Source organism: Scaptodrosophila lebanonensis, unplaced genomic scaffold (genome assembly GCF_003285725.1).
Source record: "Scaptodrosophila lebanonensis strain 11010-0011.00,11010-0021.00 unplaced genomic scaffold, SlebRS2 tig00000043-arrow-pilon, whole genome shotgun sequence".
Classification (NCBI taxonomy): domain Eukaryota; kingdom Metazoa; phylum Arthropoda; class Insecta; order Diptera; family Drosophilidae; genus Scaptodrosophila; species Scaptodrosophila lebanonensis.
This window is the reverse complement of record NW_022060545.1, coordinates 3,865,313-3,882,228: the sequence shown is the minus strand read 5'-3', so window position 1 is coordinate 3,882,228 and position 16,916 is coordinate 3,865,313. Positions and strand designations below refer to the sequence as shown.

Genomic DNA, 16,916 nt, shown 5'->3' with positions numbered 1-16,916 from the left:
ATGTATTAAGTAAACAACAACATTAATTGCAACAATGAATCATTTAAATTAACAGTCACAAAAGGTTTTCTCCATCCCTATTGCAAAGTGTTTAAAAACGTGCCATTTTTCTTACAACCAGGTGGCAGCACCTGCAGATGGTATGAAACGAGGGTGATTCTCATTAGTTTGTTTACATTTATGCTCAACTAAATTAGTATTAAAATGAGCAGCCCACGCAAAAAGTTCAACTACCAATCCCCATATTCAAGCAATTTACCACAATATCCTTCACAATCTACTAGCTACGTATCTCAGCATGCAGGCGGCAATCTACCGCACCCTGCCCAACAGGATGGTTTCTATGAAGACAAGCAAGGCATACAGGAACAAGCAAATGTGCCACACTTCTATCAGAATAGGCCACAACATGAGCGCCAGTTTGGAAATCACCGTGGCCGCAATTTTGGACAGCATGGTCGACAATTCGGACAGCAACATGGACATGGCCGCCAATATCATGATGGCCGACGGTTCAGTCAACAGAATCAGGACAAATTTTCACTGTACTTCCACAACTCTATGCTGGAAGATCCGTGGAAAGATTTGATGGCACGTCATCAAGCAATTCATAATAGCGTGCTGTGCGACTCTCAGGATAAAGACGATAAGGCATAGTTTGCGTTTAACAGTTTATAAATGTATTTAACTATTTTATAAAAAATTTCACAAACTCAACTTAAGCTATTTTCTTTTTTTTTTTTTTGATTCCCCTCCCCCCCTTGTTGATTAAGCATCAACTGCTTGCATTATGCTACTTATGGCGACGCTTCTCAAGATATTTCTCCCAATCACCAGCAATGCGATTGTAAACACCCATGGCGGCGCGCGCATCTTCTACGGAGCTGTGTTCGCCTGTCTGTATTTCCTGGCCGAGTACAGCGAGGGCGAGACGTTTCAGGCTCGGTGTGCGTCCATTGGACACTACCTTGCACAGCGGCTTGTAGCTCGCGGTGTCGCGTATGTTGGCAAATGGATGCTTAATGTGAAGAACTTCGAAGTCTTTTCGCAAGGCATGTCCCACAAGAATTTTGCCCTGCAGCAGTTTGATCACCTCCTCCTGGACGACATTAAACTCCTCGCCATTCTCAATATCTTGTGGACGTATTCCAGACACGCTAGTGCGATAATCAGTAACTTCATCGCGCGGCTTCACATACTTATCAAGCAGCACCTCTCCCGTCTTGTTGACCAATGAGACGCGGGCCAGCATGTCAAACTGGCCGTTGGGTCCGATACCGACCATCTCACAATCCATGGCCACAAACCGATTTCGCTGTGCATTTCGCTTTAGCCGCTTACGTGCTGATTTTGTTAGCGGCGGTGGGGTTCCTTCAGCTGGAGGAATTTGTTGCTGGTTTTCAGTTCCAGCGGCTGCTGCCTGCCAATTTGAGCCGGCGGCGCGTCGGTTAATATTTGGCTGTTGCACCTTCAAGCTTTCCATGGAAGCGTGAATTTTACTTTGTTTCGGGGATTCACCTATTTGTGGTAGCTGTTGTTAATAGAACCGTTATTAGAGTTTTTGTCTTACTTGCCTTTATCCATATCCAATTTTTTGTCACCTTGTACTAGCTGCGGCAGTGACATTTGCTATATCTTAACATTAAATGGAAAGATATTGACTTTTATTAAATATTTCGAGAAAATAGGCAAAAACGCGTCTATCCTATCCACTTACCTCCAACAATGTGTTCGACAAGTTATTTGGCGCTGCCACCCGGTAGCAATTAATGTTTGAGTACTTGATATGAATACATCGGCTAACACTTACACATCGCTTGCCAATTTTTCGATACATCGATTCATCTCATATTTTATAGCCAAAGCTAAATTGAATATATTTATTTATTTGCCATTATTGTGCAAAGTGTAAAGCCGCGAAATGGAGCAATCAAAGTAAAACGATAGCAAATTAATCGGAGATAATCGCCGTTTTTCAACAGCACGCTTGCTTTATTCTCTTACAACATGCCATTGATTTGTACTAGAATTTTGGTAGCAGGTTGAAGCCCAACTCATTGTCTAGGACTAGGACTTCTAAATGGCCATGGCGGGCAGTAGCTGCAACCAACAGTCCTTTCATTCGCGTTGCGGGCGCTCCATAACGCTTCACAATGGCAATCGCTGCGCTAAGCGTTCCGTACGTGATTTTAGCCATGCTCTAGTTTTCAGTGCTAAGCCGCTAGCCGATGATGAACTGTTCGAAGTAGTTATTGAGAAAAAGGTAAGTAAACTACATAAATATGTTCCACGTGATTAGTAATGCACTTTTTCCACACACAGAATCATTCCTGGGGCGGCAGCATTGAGATTGGTGTCACCTCGGAGTCACCTGATGACCTGGAACTGGTAGCCTGCGCTACCGCCATGCGCAATGGCACCTGGGTAATGTCTGGGATTGATGTGCGGAAGGATGGTCGTCGCCTGCTGGAGTTCTATGGCACGGATCTGGAGACGCTTAATGAGAACGACCGTGTTGGGGTCATGATTGTTGGCGCGACTCGGGATCTGGTCTTCTATGTGAATGGGGAGAGTCAGGGTGTGGCGGCGAAGAATATGCCCAAACCGCTGTGGGCTCTAGTTGATCTCTACGGACGTTGCGTGCAGGTTTCTTTGTGTCCGACAGACCGAAGCGCACGTGAGGTAAGAAGAAAACACACTTGCCCGCTTTGATGAAATATGTCGAGTAACTATTTAATTATTGTGCAGTTTGTAGACTCGCCGGTGCAACAGGTGGTGCAGAATCTGGATGTGGCCATGAGTGTGGATGTTAATGTGGATAGCAGCAGCAGCATGGATGCATTATCGCGTCTTAATTTAAATGCTAGTGCAGCAAGCAACTCTTGTAACGGCGGCGCCGGTGACTTTTACGATGTCAATGACCGCCTGCGCTTTCACACACGCTGTGGCTCTCTGGTGAAGCTTTCGCCAAATTTTCGTTCCGCCGAGCGACGCCGTCCACTGGATGAGTTCAACAATGGTGTGGTCATGACACATCGTCCGTTGCGGGACAATGAACTCTTTGAAATACGCATTGATAAACTGGTGGATAAATGGTCCGGTTCCATAGAGGTAGGCGTAACCACGCACAATCCCACGGTGCTTCATTTTCCTGCCACTATGACAAACATGCGCTCCGGAACGATCATGATGTCCGGGTCGGGAATCCTCACAAATGGAAAAGGCACCCGCCGTCAATATGGGGAATTTAATTTAGATGAGCTTCGAGATGGCGATCGTGTTGGTAAAATAATTTACATAACCATCGTATAAAGTCAAAGAATATTACGGATCTTTCTCATACCCATACAGGCATGATGCGCAAAGCAAACGGCAACTTGCATTATTATATTAACGGACAAGATCAGGGAATTGCAGCCACACGCGTTGCTGCCACGCTATGGGGTGTTATCGATCTCTATGGCATGACCATCAAGGTGACAATTGTGGATCGTGATGAGCGGGAGCAGCAGAATCTGGTAACACGCCGCAATAATATTGTGGCCGGCATGGCCAGCAGTAATACTCAGTTGGGCACTCCCACACTTAGTCTGCTCAGTCCGGAAAACGAAATTATAGCTGGAGCGGCTGGAGGACTCAGTGAAACTATTTCCAGCACACGAGCCATTGCACGCAACGATGATCGCTTGACGTTTCATCATATTTGTGGCAGCCATGCCACAGTTACCCAAAGCGGACGAACCGCATTGCGACCCAAGTAAGCGCCATAAGTGAATTCCCAAATTGTTTCTATCACACATTTATTTACGCAGTGCCGCGGATGACTTTAACAATGGTGTTGTCCTGACACGCCGTCCCCTACGGCCCAACGAATTGTTTCAAGTGCGTTTGGAGCGCGTCGTAACCAAATGGGCGGGCTCTGTGGAAATGGGTGTGACGACGCACTGTGCCGAAGAGCTAGACTTTCCCTTCACCATGACCAATGTTCGGTGAGTAAAATTGCAAGCACAGTCATGACAGAAATCAACTTATTGCATTTTAATATAACATCCAAAAATATTCATGAAATATCAGTAATATTAAATAATAAAACATAATACAGAACATAACAGAACAATTTAAAAGAAGATTTTATTTCCACAGCTCTGGCACGTGGATGATGACCGGCAATGGAATAATGGTATATATATACTTGATATAAATAACTTACAATTTCAAATAAATCGAAATACTTTACAATACAATTCTACAGCAAAATGGAGTAACCATCATTGAACAATATGGTCAGAACTTGGATCGCTTGCAGGTGGGTGAATTGTTCTATTATATATGTATGTAAATATAAGCTGATGGAAGGCTGTAAAAAATCAAAAATCCTTGTTGCTTAAAGATTTAGTCGCCATATAGCGATGTAATTTTTTGTAGCCATGAAGGCTTTAAAAGCCATTCAATTGTATTTCGAAATAGATTAACTTATGTTTTTAAACTATTGTTTGAAATTTTCATGATGATTGAGAGCCTCTGTTATACAAGCTGAGAAGGCGGCACTTAGTAAAAACCATTAACCTAATCTTGTAAACCAATCAAACATTTTAACGAGACAAAGCTTTTTCGTCTCAGTGCTGTTTTATTGTCTTTGTATTACAAAGCTTTCTGAAGTCAATCTAATAAATGAAACGATGCATATATTTTTAGGTGGGGGATCGCGTTGGCGTCGTGCGCAAAGATGATGGCACCCTGCATTTTTGGGTTAACGGCGTGGATCAGGGTCCAGCCACAACTGTGCCGGAACGCGTCTACGGCGTCATTGACTTGTATGGCCAGGCGGCACAAGCCAGCATTATAGATACTTCGGAGTGTGGTAGTCCAGATACGGGAAATTCAACCATTTCCAATACGACGCTGTACAGTGAAGTTCCGCTGCGATTCCACAGCATACATGGCACTAATGCGGGCATCTCAAATGGTGGATTAACTGCCTCGCGTCCCAATTCGCTGGCCGAGTTCAATGATGCTATCGTCTTCAGTAATCGCCCGTTGCGTCATCGGGAGCTATTCGAAGTGGAGCTGGAAACCATGGTTCGACATTGGTCGGGCAACATTGAGATTGGAGTGACTGGCACACGTCCAGAAGACATACAATTAGCGCCCAATGCGACCGATCTTGAGGCTAACGATACGATCATACTCTGTGGACCTATGATCTTTCACAATCGCAAATCTATACGCACTAATGTGCTCATCGATCTAGATACCCTGGGAACTGGCGCTCGAGTTGGTGTGATGCGCAGTGGCGAGTTTATTCACTTCTTTGTGGATGGCATGGATCAAGGACCTGCCTGTGAATGCCATGCGCCCAACATATGGGCTATCATCGATCTATATGGGCAGTGTGCCCAGGTGAGTCTAACCCAAACGCAACTCGATATACGCGCTCCGTACGCGACCAGCGAAAATTCGCAAAGCTGTCAAGCCACATCGGTCATTCAACATCCAGCTCTGGAAACTAAGCATCGTTGGACGTGTTTGACGGGCAATGTTACCTTAACTAAAGACTGGACAGAGGCAGCACGTCCAACAGGCAGCTCGGCAGCATTATCCCACTGCGTGGTATTCTCGGAGCATCCGTTAAGTGTGGGTTCACCCTTTGAAATCAAGCTGACCGCCATAAATCCAATGTTTGCGGGTATGTCCTTAACCCTGCTCTCATCTATGTAATCATACACTAACGTTTAATGCTTTTGCTAGGCTGCTTGAACATTGGCATTACGGATCTGAACTTAGCCGATGATAACGTCCGCAAGAAACTGCCCGTCAGCCTGAAGAGAATTCCCGCAAATGTTTGGTACGTCAGTGGCAACGAAGTGCGTTTCAATTCCACCTGCTTGCAACGATCGTTTGCTTCATTGGAATGGCTGCGCATTGACGATCGTATTACCCTAGAGCTGAGCTCCACACGCACATTACGCATTCTACTCAACTCTGAGGACATGAACATTAAGTTCAATGACATACCAAATGTGAGTAATATATGTAAACTCAAGCTGTAAGGCTCTTCTGAAATAGGTAATGAGGAAAGAGAAAAATGTATTAAAAATATAGACGAGGCTTTTACTCCGCATACCCAGAATAGACTACCGAACGAAACTCTATAAATCTGAGTCCGAAATATCTTCTTTTTTTTTAAGCTTTTAGCTTAAAGATATCACCCAAATTAAGAGACCCTAAATAAATATTCCCAATCAAGCGACTACCCCATCAGTATTCACTAAAATTATTATAAAAAAATGATGTCTGCATGATCTCAAGGATCTCGGAAAGTATAACGGCTAGAACTATCAAGCTTGACATGAACTTTCTCCCTAAGTTCGAACAAGGAATTAATCATATTTTTGTTTCCAAAGAACTCACATTCCGCCTTAAAGTGAGCTCAGAACTGTGAGATCTGATTTAATGTTAATGAAATTTAATTCATTTTCCTTCTCCATTTCCATTTTTAAATTATTCTCAGGATGTTTACGTTGTGGTTGAGCTGCAAGGCTCCACAATGGCAGTTCAGGTGATTTCATCGCAAGGTCCCACCTCACCCCTGCGACCGTGCAGCTTACGCCTGCAGGATTCAATGGAGTTTGGAATGGATCCGTTGAACAAGCAAGACTCCATGCTGGAATCCATTGACTCTGAGGCACAAATTTATGAATTTGTCGACATATCCAACAAGCATGCACGCCTCTCCGACGATCGACGCAGCGTCACGCGCACAAAGTCCTACAATCAGGCCATTGTGTGCCTAAACAAGCCATTGTGCAAGGGCGAGAGCATTAGCATCAAGGTGGATGCACTGAACAACAAATGGAAGGGCACTCTAGGCCTGGGTGTTGTAGCCACATGTCCACAACAGGCCAGTGCTAATATCGTGCCTATTTCGCTGCTCAATTGCAAACGCAACTGCTGGCTCGCCACACACGATTTCATCAACATCAACGGCCAGGTTGTGGCCTCCAAATATGGGGAGATGCTGGAACAGATTCAAGTCGGCACAGTCATTACTTTGACACTCACGCATGCGGGCATGTTGGGTACGCTCTATAAATTCCTTAAAAAAAAAACTAGAATTAAGCTTAGATCTTGTTTCAGTCATTATGGTTGGCTCAACGAATCTCGAGGATTTGGGCAGCGGCTTGCCAAGTCATGTCTATCCCGTTTTCGATGTCTATGGGAAATGCGAGAAAATTACACTCATTACTGGTAACGATGCGGCACGCAATGGCACTCCCATTATTGAAGCACCCGAGGCCCTAGAGTTGGACAATGGAGTGCCGCAGCAGTGCGAAAAGGCGCACCTAGAAATGCATGAGAAGGAAAAGGATTCGGAGCAAATGAGCGAGAGCTCAAGGGAGTTACAAATGGGCGCATCCACCTCCGGCAATGCTATGTAGGTCATCTACTCAGAGAGTGAGCTTTGCTGTAAATAAAATGATTGTTTTTCCTTAACCAGGACACGATCGGTGATGGAAAGCGTATCCGAAAACTTACTGCTCAACATTTCGATAAAAAATCGTACACTGGAACAGCAACGTAGCGAACTGAGCAGCTCCTCCTCCACTTGGTAAGTCAATATCTACAACAATTTGTGATGGCCAGTCTTTTTAACTGATTCGAATTTGTTGTTGTTTTCTCCGTCATCTACAAACCAGTTGCCTGCGCGAATCCTTGCAGCTGCAGCATAACACAAATCTAAACATCCAACGCAGTCAGAGCACGCAACGTTTCCAAAATTCGCTCAACACCTCAACGGGTGGTGGCGCATCCGGTTCCACGGCGAATGCTGGTGGCAGCGCTCTTCCTCCATCCACCGCAACACAACAACCGTCCAGTGCTGTGTACGACACCAACAAGGAGCAGGATGAGCTCCCGGCCAATGTGGTTTCAGCCCTGCCTGACAATTCCAATGAGCCAGAGCAGAGTGAGAATAATGCCAACGATGTAGAAGCCCATGATCGCGAGACGACCGGCGAGCTGAGCGACAATATGCTGGAGGATGATGAGATAGACTACATGAATCATTTGCTGCTATTGCAACAGTTGCAACAAAACGAATACACGCGCATGCAACATCACCTGATGCCCGATCAAATGTCGCTGTTGAATTTGGATTTGTCGTCGCTGAACTCCGTGGAATCGGACACCAATTCATCGAATGCGCGCGCGGAGTCCCTACGCACAGCAGCGGCGGCGGCTCTGGAGCAAAACGATTGCGAATATCTGAAGCAGGTTAAGCGTTTCTGCGCCTCCCTTGTGCTGCCGCAGGCCTTCTTTGACAGCCGCCTCGAGCCGATTTGCTTCTGCGCAAAGTGCGGGATTAGCCATGGCGATAAACTGGAGGGTTGGGTCTACTTCAAGCTCAATCAGCAGACGGTGAATGTCTCGGCAGCAACCACAAATGCTGGGGGGGCCACAGCGACGACGGCGCCGCAAGTGCACTTCGATCTCAATGGCGATTGGCTTCCCTTTTATTATATGACGCGAGTGGACAAAATACGAGCCATACTCGATCGCGGTCAGCCCTTGCCGCTAGAGACCGATGAAGACACCGATGCTGGGGCCAATAGCGGCTCCGGTGGCACCCAAAAGGATGAACCCGGCACACGCCTAGAGTTGTATTACTCGCCAAATGCCACAATTATTGAGCCTGTCCTGCCGCAGCATAATTTGGTGTCAGAGCAGGGCGTGCATCGCATCTCCACATCGTTTGAGGTCTATGTGCGTCGTCAGTCAATTTCTGGTGTGACGAGCAAGGCCTCCGAATCGAAGCGACGCAGTCTCAGCACGGCAGAGAGTGTGGCGGCCGCCACCACTCATGAGACGAACAACAACACTGGCGGTAGTGGTGGCGAAGTCAATGGAACAACTGCAGGCACTCTCAACGAATCCTCCGTGCATTTGCTTAACGACCTTTGCTGGTTTACCAAAGAGGCTGGCGCCTGCATTATAAATGCGCTCATCATAAAACTGGATCGCATCGAGTCAGAGTCCAATGCCACAAATTAAATACAATTCAAACACTCACACTAGTCAACTAATAGAAAAAAACCCACACACGCTTCTCACTTGCTGCTCCGTCGTTCCTTACATTCATTTTTATATCACTTTGATTTGTAAGATCGCAGCTTATAATAAACCAAAACAGAAAACTTAGAGAATTCCGATTTACTATACTTGTAATACGACTTCTTGGTGATGCGTCGCGAAGAATTTGTAATAACCCCTATTGATATTAATTTATTTTTAAATTATACAAAATATCAAACATGAGATTTAACTGTTTTAATTACTTAAGTTCTTTATTCCATGCCTCATACACATCGTATGTAATATTTATATACTGATTTGTTTAATTAAATTTTTTCAAAGCATAATATTGTCGCATTACTTTGGTGAGGTCGAAGCTAACATATCTGAAAATGATTGTTAATTATATAATACATATATTTTAATAGGCTTGATGCTCATTTTGTAGTTGCCAACAAATTTTAGATTTATATTTATATTATTTTAAAAATGGTAAAAATTGAGTTATTCCTTTTCAGTAAATTTTCACTATTTCAAAAACAACATTTATTTAAGCACGAATTTAACTCAAAACTAAATCAAATTAAACGCCAAATAAGTAGATGAGTTTAGTTTTTGGAATCTGTTTTATTTGATTATTTGAATTCCATTCATTTAGTGTCCTTTGTTGTATTTTGTTGGTGTTATTCATCAAATACATGAAAAATGGTCGATTAGAAATTGGTTTAAGTTCTGCAAATACAGTAATGTGTTTTTCTCGCCTTCCCTTTCTTCCTCCCGTCCATCTAACTATCTGTCGTCTCCTGCACTAATCCAAATGAATCGCTTACATGTGTAGTGTTTTTGTTTGTGTTTTGTTTTTCTGTTCATCGCAAGAAATTAAAAGCAATTGCATATACAAATGAATTTTATACGTGCATCGCTCAACTAATCTAACATTAAACGCCGCCCTATATCGCCCCCATAAACGGCGCTCACTCCACGTCCATGGCGGCATCAGTCGGTCCGTTTCCGCCCATATTTTGGTTCTGTGCATTGTTGTCCACATCCATTTTGTCGCCGCTCGACTGCTCGCCACCATTTTGTGCAGCATCGGAATCCTTTGGCGGTGTCGCCTTGGTTGCTGGCTTCGGTTTCGCGCGATTAATGACCGAATTGACACTCGAGTTCAGTGTCTGGACTTCGTGGCGCAGCGCAGATACCTGCACGGGACTGTCCGTGGTGCGTGGCGCCTGTGAGAATTTACCTAAATTGGCATCCAGCCATTTTTGCGCCTTGTCCGCGGCCTCGGAAATGTTTATGAACTCAGTTTCCGTCAAATGATCATATTTGGGCAGACCCTTACGGAAATCGGCCACGGCCTGGCGGGCATGGGCGATGCCCATCTTCAGTTCCTCAAAACCAGCCGGGCAAAGTTCGTAATCGTGGGCGCGTTGCTTAATGGAATCGGTTTGTTGCTGCAATCCCTGAAGGCGGTTCACATACGTTTCACGCTCACAATCCTCACCCTCCTCATATAACCAGTTCTCAAGATCATTCAGCTGCGCGACAATGCCCTCACGATCCGATTCCACAACATAACGCTCCAGGGCGCCGCCCTGTAAAATGAATTATTATTAATAAATTATGAATACAAATGTTATGTGTTTAACAACGAAGGAGAGTGTTAACCTTTGGCTTTCAAAGTGTGGAAATACTGTTTTTTAAGTCCTAAAAAGTTGCATACAAAATGGCCAACTACAAGTAGCTTCAATATTCCGTTACTTTCTAATTGTAATTTTGACAAGGTCTAAAAGGCAGTAATGCGGTTTTCTAATTTCCATATACGTTAAAACGATAATCTTACATTACGTCATTCTTATTTGATTATATTTTTAAATGACAACAAATTGATGAAGAATTGACGCAACCCGAAAAATTTGACTGCCAATAACTATTCGCATATGTGTCTAGAATCGAACACTGTTGGTACGAAATGTGACCGCAAAGATGAAACTGAATCATTGCTCTTTTTTATGCCATTTTAGGGCTACACCTCTTACACATTTTTCCTTACCTGCAACTTGTTACGCATATCGTACACAAATTCCTCCAAAGCGTTCTTAGCGTCAATGCGTTCAGTTTCCTTCTGATCATTGGAAATCATCTTGCTTTCCTGCTGGGTCAAGTTGCTCAGGTCGGCTGGTGCAAAGCCATGTGTGGTCACCTCCATGGGCAGTTCGGTAGCCTTTGCGGATTTTTTCTTTTTGTCGTTGCCCTGCAAGCCATAATAAATCATAGAAGAAATTACTTAAATGTTGATTATAATCGCTAAGATTTGGAGCGCACAGAGAAACGGGAAATAGCTCGAGTTCCTTGAGAAACAACAAAGCGAAGAGGAAAAACAGCTCAAGCAACAGCCTACAATATGAGCGAGAGATTTGTGTTAATATGGAGTAGAGGCTTTTATTTTTGGGTATGTAGTATTTGCATTTGATTTTTTTCTCTTTTTTGAACGAACAAAAATAATTCAACAATGTAAAATTAAAATCATTTGTTTGCGACGCAATATTCTCATATGGCAGTGAATATATAGAAATATATATGGAATATAATTCAGATCCCTTTGATTTTTTTTATTATTATTGTTCTATTTGCTTTTGTAGGAGCACACAGGGTAGGCTTATGAGCGGTCTTCTTCTTTCGTTTCATTATTGCAAATTAATTTATTGATATTTTTTCTTCTGGATTTCAAAGGCATTTCCAATTTCTTGACAATTTACTGGACATAACTAAATATTAAATGCATAATGTTTAAATTTGAAAACGTACCGAACCAAACCAGCCCTTGACCCGCTGAGCCCACCCTTGTCCTCCAGGTGATGAGGCTGTTGATGCATTATTATCATCTTCATTCTCACAATATGCCTACGCGCGCGCATCAAAAAGTACAAAGTACATGGTGTGTACATAGTATATGCAATATAATAATAAAACAAAAATCAAGAGGCATCAGCATCAACAATAAGTATGATAGATAGGACAACAGCAAGAACGACAACTTTAAGTACATAATAGAGCAGAGAAAATATAAGAATAGTTATTGCCACAACTCTGATGGGAATGGAATGCAGTTTGATTAGAGTATGCTTAGGGAGTGGCGGGGATTAGTCGTAAACAAAATTAGACTTGGAATAATGAGAAATCAAAAGAGTATGCGACTAATGACAGCGCACAGATAAAATGCACTCAAGGATTAACCAAACTACTGCTTGAAATTTTGCGACGCACAAAGCTTTGTTGCTTCACGAGTAGCTATTAACGGCGACACAGTCGACAAACGAAAATCACATGCCCAGCACTCACCTCCTGCTGAGCATCTGTTGGCTCGCCAGCATTGTTTGCTGCCTGTTGTTCGTTGATCTTTTCATCGCTGCTTGTAGAGCCGACAGAATTGGCTGCTTGTTCTGCTGCAGCGGCAGCCTCCTCCAACTCCTTCTTCTCCACCAGCGTGGCTGACGAGATGAGTACAATGCCGTTGTTATTAATGCGAACCTTAAGCTTAACCTCCTGACCCTCGCCGCGCTCATTGGGCTTCACATCCTTAATCTTCCAAACGCCAATCATTTGGTCCGGATATGGCACCGGCTGGGCATATAAGACGGACACATTGAATGGACCCTTGCGGTTGATGGTCAAGAGACGGCTAAACGGTGATGGATGGAACTGCGAAAATATTTCAATTTCTCCAGGCGTAGCCGAACCCTCATTGTCCCACAAAACCTTCACGGCATAGTTTTGTATGTCAACAACACCAAATTCGCGCACGCGCACTGCAGGCGACATGATGGCGCATTGCAGAGCAGCACCGCGAGAAACAGCCTCATCTTGATTAAGTGTGGTGCTGGCCGGTTTGTTGAAGACCTGTAAGTCAAATGTATGATTAGATGCATATCTATACGTTGGAAAATAGAATAATAGTAAGAGAATAATTTCAGAAATAACGTTCAACAACATCCTATAATTAGAAACGATTTACGAGCAAATCGTAAAGTTATATATAATAAATCGCTCTAATTCATAATGTTTTGACTGGCAACTCGTCTAAAAGTAAATTCTTTCCGCATTATTATTTTTAAAGGCGCAAAGGGTGGTATAAATATGAACATATAACTTTTAAGTTATTTGAACATTTTTATAGATTCGTTGTTAACGTTTGTTTCTCTTAAATTTACTGTTAATATAAATTTATCATAAAGTATTATTCAGAACCACTATAATAGATTCCACTTAGTATATAACATACTGACCTGTTCAATCAGCTGCTTAATGGCCGGTATGCGGGAGCTGCCGCCCACAATCTCAACAGAGTTGATGTCATCCAATTGCAGCTTGGATTCAACAAGCAATTTCTTGAACGTTTGCTCCACACGTTGCAGCAACGGAGCGCAAAGCTCCTCCATATGGGAGCGCTGCATGGATGATGTCACATCCACATCTTCCATGAAACATTCAATGTTAAGCGGCAGTTTTGTGCTGTTTGCTGACATTTGCTTTTTAAGCTTTTCGATTTCAGTTAGCAGGCGTAAATGGGCGCGTGGATTTTTCTTAGAATTAATCTTGTAGCGGTCGAGGAACTCCTTGCTGAAGTATTCTGCCATAGCTAAATCAAAATCACGTCCACCAATCTGTGCCCATGTGCTGGCGAGCATTTTAAGCTTTCCCTTGGTGAATGCACACGCACTGACCTGCAGTGCCGCGTGGCCGCAATCGATGAAGATGACATTGCGTGGCTTATCCTCAAATAGATCGTTCTTGTAGAAACCATATGCTAATGCCGTGGCCGTTGTCTCATTCATCAAACGTAGCACATTTAGGCCGGCGATTTGTGCTGCATCGAGCAGAGCACGACGCTCGGCATTGGTGAAGAAAACTGGACAGGCAATGACACAATCATTAACCTGAGTTTGCATGGCCTGTGCCGAGGTCTCCTTTAGCTTGGTAAACAGCATGGCAGTCAATTGTTCAGGCGAGAAATATTGATCCTCATGCAGATAGTTGACCTTGATGCCAATGCTACCATCGTTGCGCGCCTCTACGCGTGCTGGAATGCTCTGGAGCTCACGTTCCACATGTGGATCGTTGAATTTACGGCCGAGCAGACGCTTAAAGCCGCCAACTGTGTTTTTCATGTTGGTCACCTGTTGATTCTTGGCGGCGACACCAATAATGCGCTTCTTGCCATCGAAAGCCACAAAGGAGCTGCAAAAGGAGCGATTTATCAAACATTAATTTTAGCAACAATTTATGTGTTTCTTATAACCGTAAGAGACAGATCTGAGAGCATTTGGCTACAAAAATCAAGTCAAATAAGGCCAAAAGCAATACAGCACAGCATGTATTATAAATTAATTAAGCGCACTGCCAATTATGTCATGTATACAATCTGATTTGGGTGAGTGTGTGTCTCTTGCTGTTTGCCGGCTTCGAATTTATTTTTGACCACTTTGCACACGCCTTTGCTACCTCGCCCCAGCCCTGTTGCCAACAGCTGTGGGGGATGCTGCTGACCGACTGTGCGAACGAACGAACGAACGATTTAGATGCGATCAACCAAGCGAACGCATGACGCATACAAAATATGTGTGCTCGTTGTGCCAATAAAAGTAAAAAACGTTTGCAAATGTGGAAAATGCTCCCACGCAGTCTACAACTTTTAAATTAAAAAATGTTAGTCAAAAGAAACGCACGCAAATACAACAATATACATATGTATGTATGTATGTGAAAGGTGCTGTGTGTATGTGTATACCTACATACATACACATGCGCAAGATGATAAATTAGGCATTTTTTGTGCTTGAATGACTGCAAGCCAGTTAACAGTGCAACATTTCAAAGTCGTCCATCACAAAACTTGCTATTTATGTATGTTTGTTTGCATGCATGTGTGTAGATGCTCTTTTATGGAGCGCATTGAGCCAAATTTAGGCGCATTGGAATCGACGTACAACTTTTTGCATTATTGCTTGTTCATAAACGTAACTGCTAACAACACTGTCCACAGAATTTTCTAGGTCTTTCCAGAAGCACCTAAATTTCACACACTCTCACACATACATACATACGCATACGAACCCTCGCTGCCGGGCATGACTTACATTTATACATAACCTCAAAGAGGTAGACTTGCGGGAGGGGTGTGTGTGTGTGTGTGTATTGCCTGCATTTTGCTTATCAATAACTAAACCTCCCACCAATTTGTACATACAAACATGTTTGTATGTGCTTCTGTACTTACGGCGTTGCACGCAGACTGTAGTCATTGGCTAGAGTCTCAATGCCTCCAGATCTGGCGGCCGCAACATAGCAGCTCTCATTACCAAAATCGATGCCAATCACAGACATTTTTCCTTCCCGCTGCTTCGCGATGCGTTTAAATTGCTTTTGATTGGTTTTCTTTGAACTATTCGGTTAGACTTCGTTGCCTAATGTGTATTTTCTATTTCTTGTTCTCTCTCTTTACTTGCAACTGCAGAACAATGCTAGTTTCCAGTTCAACTGCAAAAACAAGACTTCGATTAGACTACAATTTTCGACACACGAAATTGAATAAACATCAATTCAATATCTGACATAAAAGTCAATCGGCTTTTGTTCAATATTACGCACATTTATCTATATATGTATCAACGTTTTAGCTTAAATTTAACAATTTTCCGTCTCACAACTCGGCACACACGTTTTCTCAGCGCAGTTCAATGAAAAATTGACGCGGCGACGTCGACTGCGGGCTATTCACAATCGTGACGAAACTTCTCGAAAGTGCGTGGCGTTGCCACTAATCGCCAAAAGAAAGTGGCAACTCCGTCATATGTGAAATAAACATTTAAAAACTAATACACATGTTTATTTTCAGTTTTTTCTTTATACATGAGTAACATATGATAAAAGGAATCTCATGAAATTAAACTTTAATATGTTATAACCATGCCATTGTAGTGCACCGCTGTAAATGCAATTTCTTTAGTATTGTTGTTGATTTTTTTGGACATGCTTGTTGCCATGTGCAAAAAAAAAACGCCGCACCGCTCTATGTAATATGCCCCCATTAGTGTTAATAACCATCCATTCTAACGTATGTACGTTAGGCGGTGTTCAGCTTCTGTAGTACAATAGGCGCTAGATTGGGGGAAAAGATATGTACATATGTACACATGTTTTTAACAACTGATAACATTTACATAAGCGCATTCTTCTCACCTAGCCGTATGGCTACACATAACGCTCCAAAAACAAAGAAATTGCCGCGTACCTCCGCCTTGACGCGCTTCTGTTCCTCAGCAGGATCAGCTTGTGGCAACCGAAACATGTTTATGATTTTTTAATATATTTATATTAAGATAAAGATAAATTAATTTATAAAGCAGTAGAACACTATAATTGCGTTCACAATAGGAAATGCTTCTTCTTAACTTGAAAACGACAGTCACACCAAACGGTATTCATTATTAATAAATCGATATACATATGTATTTATTTGAATAAAATATCTGAATTAAATAAGTTCAGAAGGTAAGAAGATTACAGTATTTGAAATGGTTAAATCAAATACCCAAATAAAATAAAACAAATAATCCTTTCATTTCATTTAAAAAACGTTGATAATAAAAATTCAATGAATTACATAGAAAATTTATATTCTGAGCATAATTCATGTTTGCCAAATTTTATTGGCAGAACATTTTCCAATTTCAAATATTTAAATGTGGACCTCTTGTATCAACAAGTTAAAATGTTTGATGATTTGAAATGGCGTCTAACTATGGAGTTCCAGAAACAATTTAAAAACCAATGTAAGATTA

The 16,916-nt window shown here is 42.7% G+C and overlaps 5 protein-coding genes across 6 annotated transcripts; 2 read left to right on the top strand and 3 right to left on the bottom strand.

Moving 5' to 3' along the window:
* Window positions 1-197: 197 nt before the first annotated feature.
* Window positions 198-717, top strand: LOC115623102. Its single transcript, XM_030517307.1, has one exon. It carries the CDS (start codon window positions 205-207, stop codon window positions 655-657), a length of 453 nt encoding a protein of 150 aa, XP_030373167.1. The 5' UTR covers window positions 198-204; the 3' UTR covers window positions 658-717.
* Window positions 718-760: 43 nt separating this feature from the next.
* Window positions 761-1,626, bottom strand: LOC115622287 (RNA exonuclease 4). The gene is made up of 2 exons (XM_030516189.1): window positions 1,575-1,626; window positions 761-1,518 (listed from the first exon to the last, which is right to left on the bottom strand). The coding sequence occupies exons 1-2, from the start codon at window positions 1,624-1,626 to the stop codon at window positions 794-796; spliced, it is 777 nt and encodes a 258-aa protein (XP_030372049.1). The 3' UTR covers window positions 761-793.
* Window positions 1,627-1,918: 292 nt separating this feature from the next.
* On the top strand, window positions 1,919-9,315 carry LOC115623198 (neuralized-like protein 4). Its single transcript, XM_030517422.1, has 13 exons — window positions 1,919-2,263; window positions 2,323-2,682; window positions 2,749-3,283; window positions 3,352-3,757; window positions 3,813-3,989; window positions 4,144-4,180; window positions 4,253-4,306; window positions 4,696-5,686; window positions 5,749-6,020; window positions 6,512-7,079; window positions 7,138-7,435; window positions 7,499-7,609; window positions 7,698-9,315. Exons 1-13 carry the CDS (start codon window positions 2,081-2,083, stop codon window positions 9,049-9,051), a joined length of 5,346 nt encoding a protein of 1,781 aa, XP_030373282.1. The 5' UTR covers window positions 1,919-2,080; the 3' UTR covers window positions 9,052-9,315.
* A 356-nt stretch (window positions 9,316-9,671) lies between these two features.
* On the bottom strand, window positions 9,672-15,833 carry LOC115623199 (heat shock 70 kDa protein 4L). 2 transcript variants are annotated; one of them, XM_030517423.1, is made up of 7 exons: window positions 15,724-15,833; window positions 15,353-15,612; window positions 13,362-14,313; window positions 12,418-12,975; window positions 11,884-11,979; window positions 11,129-11,329; window positions 9,672-10,670 (listed from the first exon to the last, which is right to left on the bottom strand). In XM_030517423.1, exons 2-7 carry the CDS (start codon window positions 15,457-15,459, stop codon window positions 10,047-10,049), a joined length of 2,538 nt encoding a protein of 845 aa, XP_030373283.1. In that variant the 5' UTR covers window positions 15,460-15,612; window positions 15,724-15,833; the 3' UTR covers window positions 9,672-10,046. The 2 variants fall into 2 exon arrangements, with proteins under 2 accessions (XP_030373283.1, XP_030373284.1); XM_030517424.1 differs by lacking the exon at window positions 11,884-11,979.
* A 106-nt stretch (window positions 15,834-15,939) lies between these two features.
* LOC115623201 lies at window positions 15,940-16,502 on the bottom strand. The gene is made up of 2 exons (XM_030517425.1): window positions 16,315-16,502; window positions 15,940-16,233 (listed from the first exon to the last, which is right to left on the bottom strand). The coding sequence occupies exons 1-2, from the start codon at window positions 16,421-16,423 to the stop codon at window positions 16,199-16,201; spliced, it is 144 nt and encodes a 47-aa protein (XP_030373285.1). The 5' UTR covers window positions 16,424-16,502; the 3' UTR covers window positions 15,940-16,198.
* Between the last annotated feature and the right edge of the window lie 414 nt (window positions 16,503-16,916).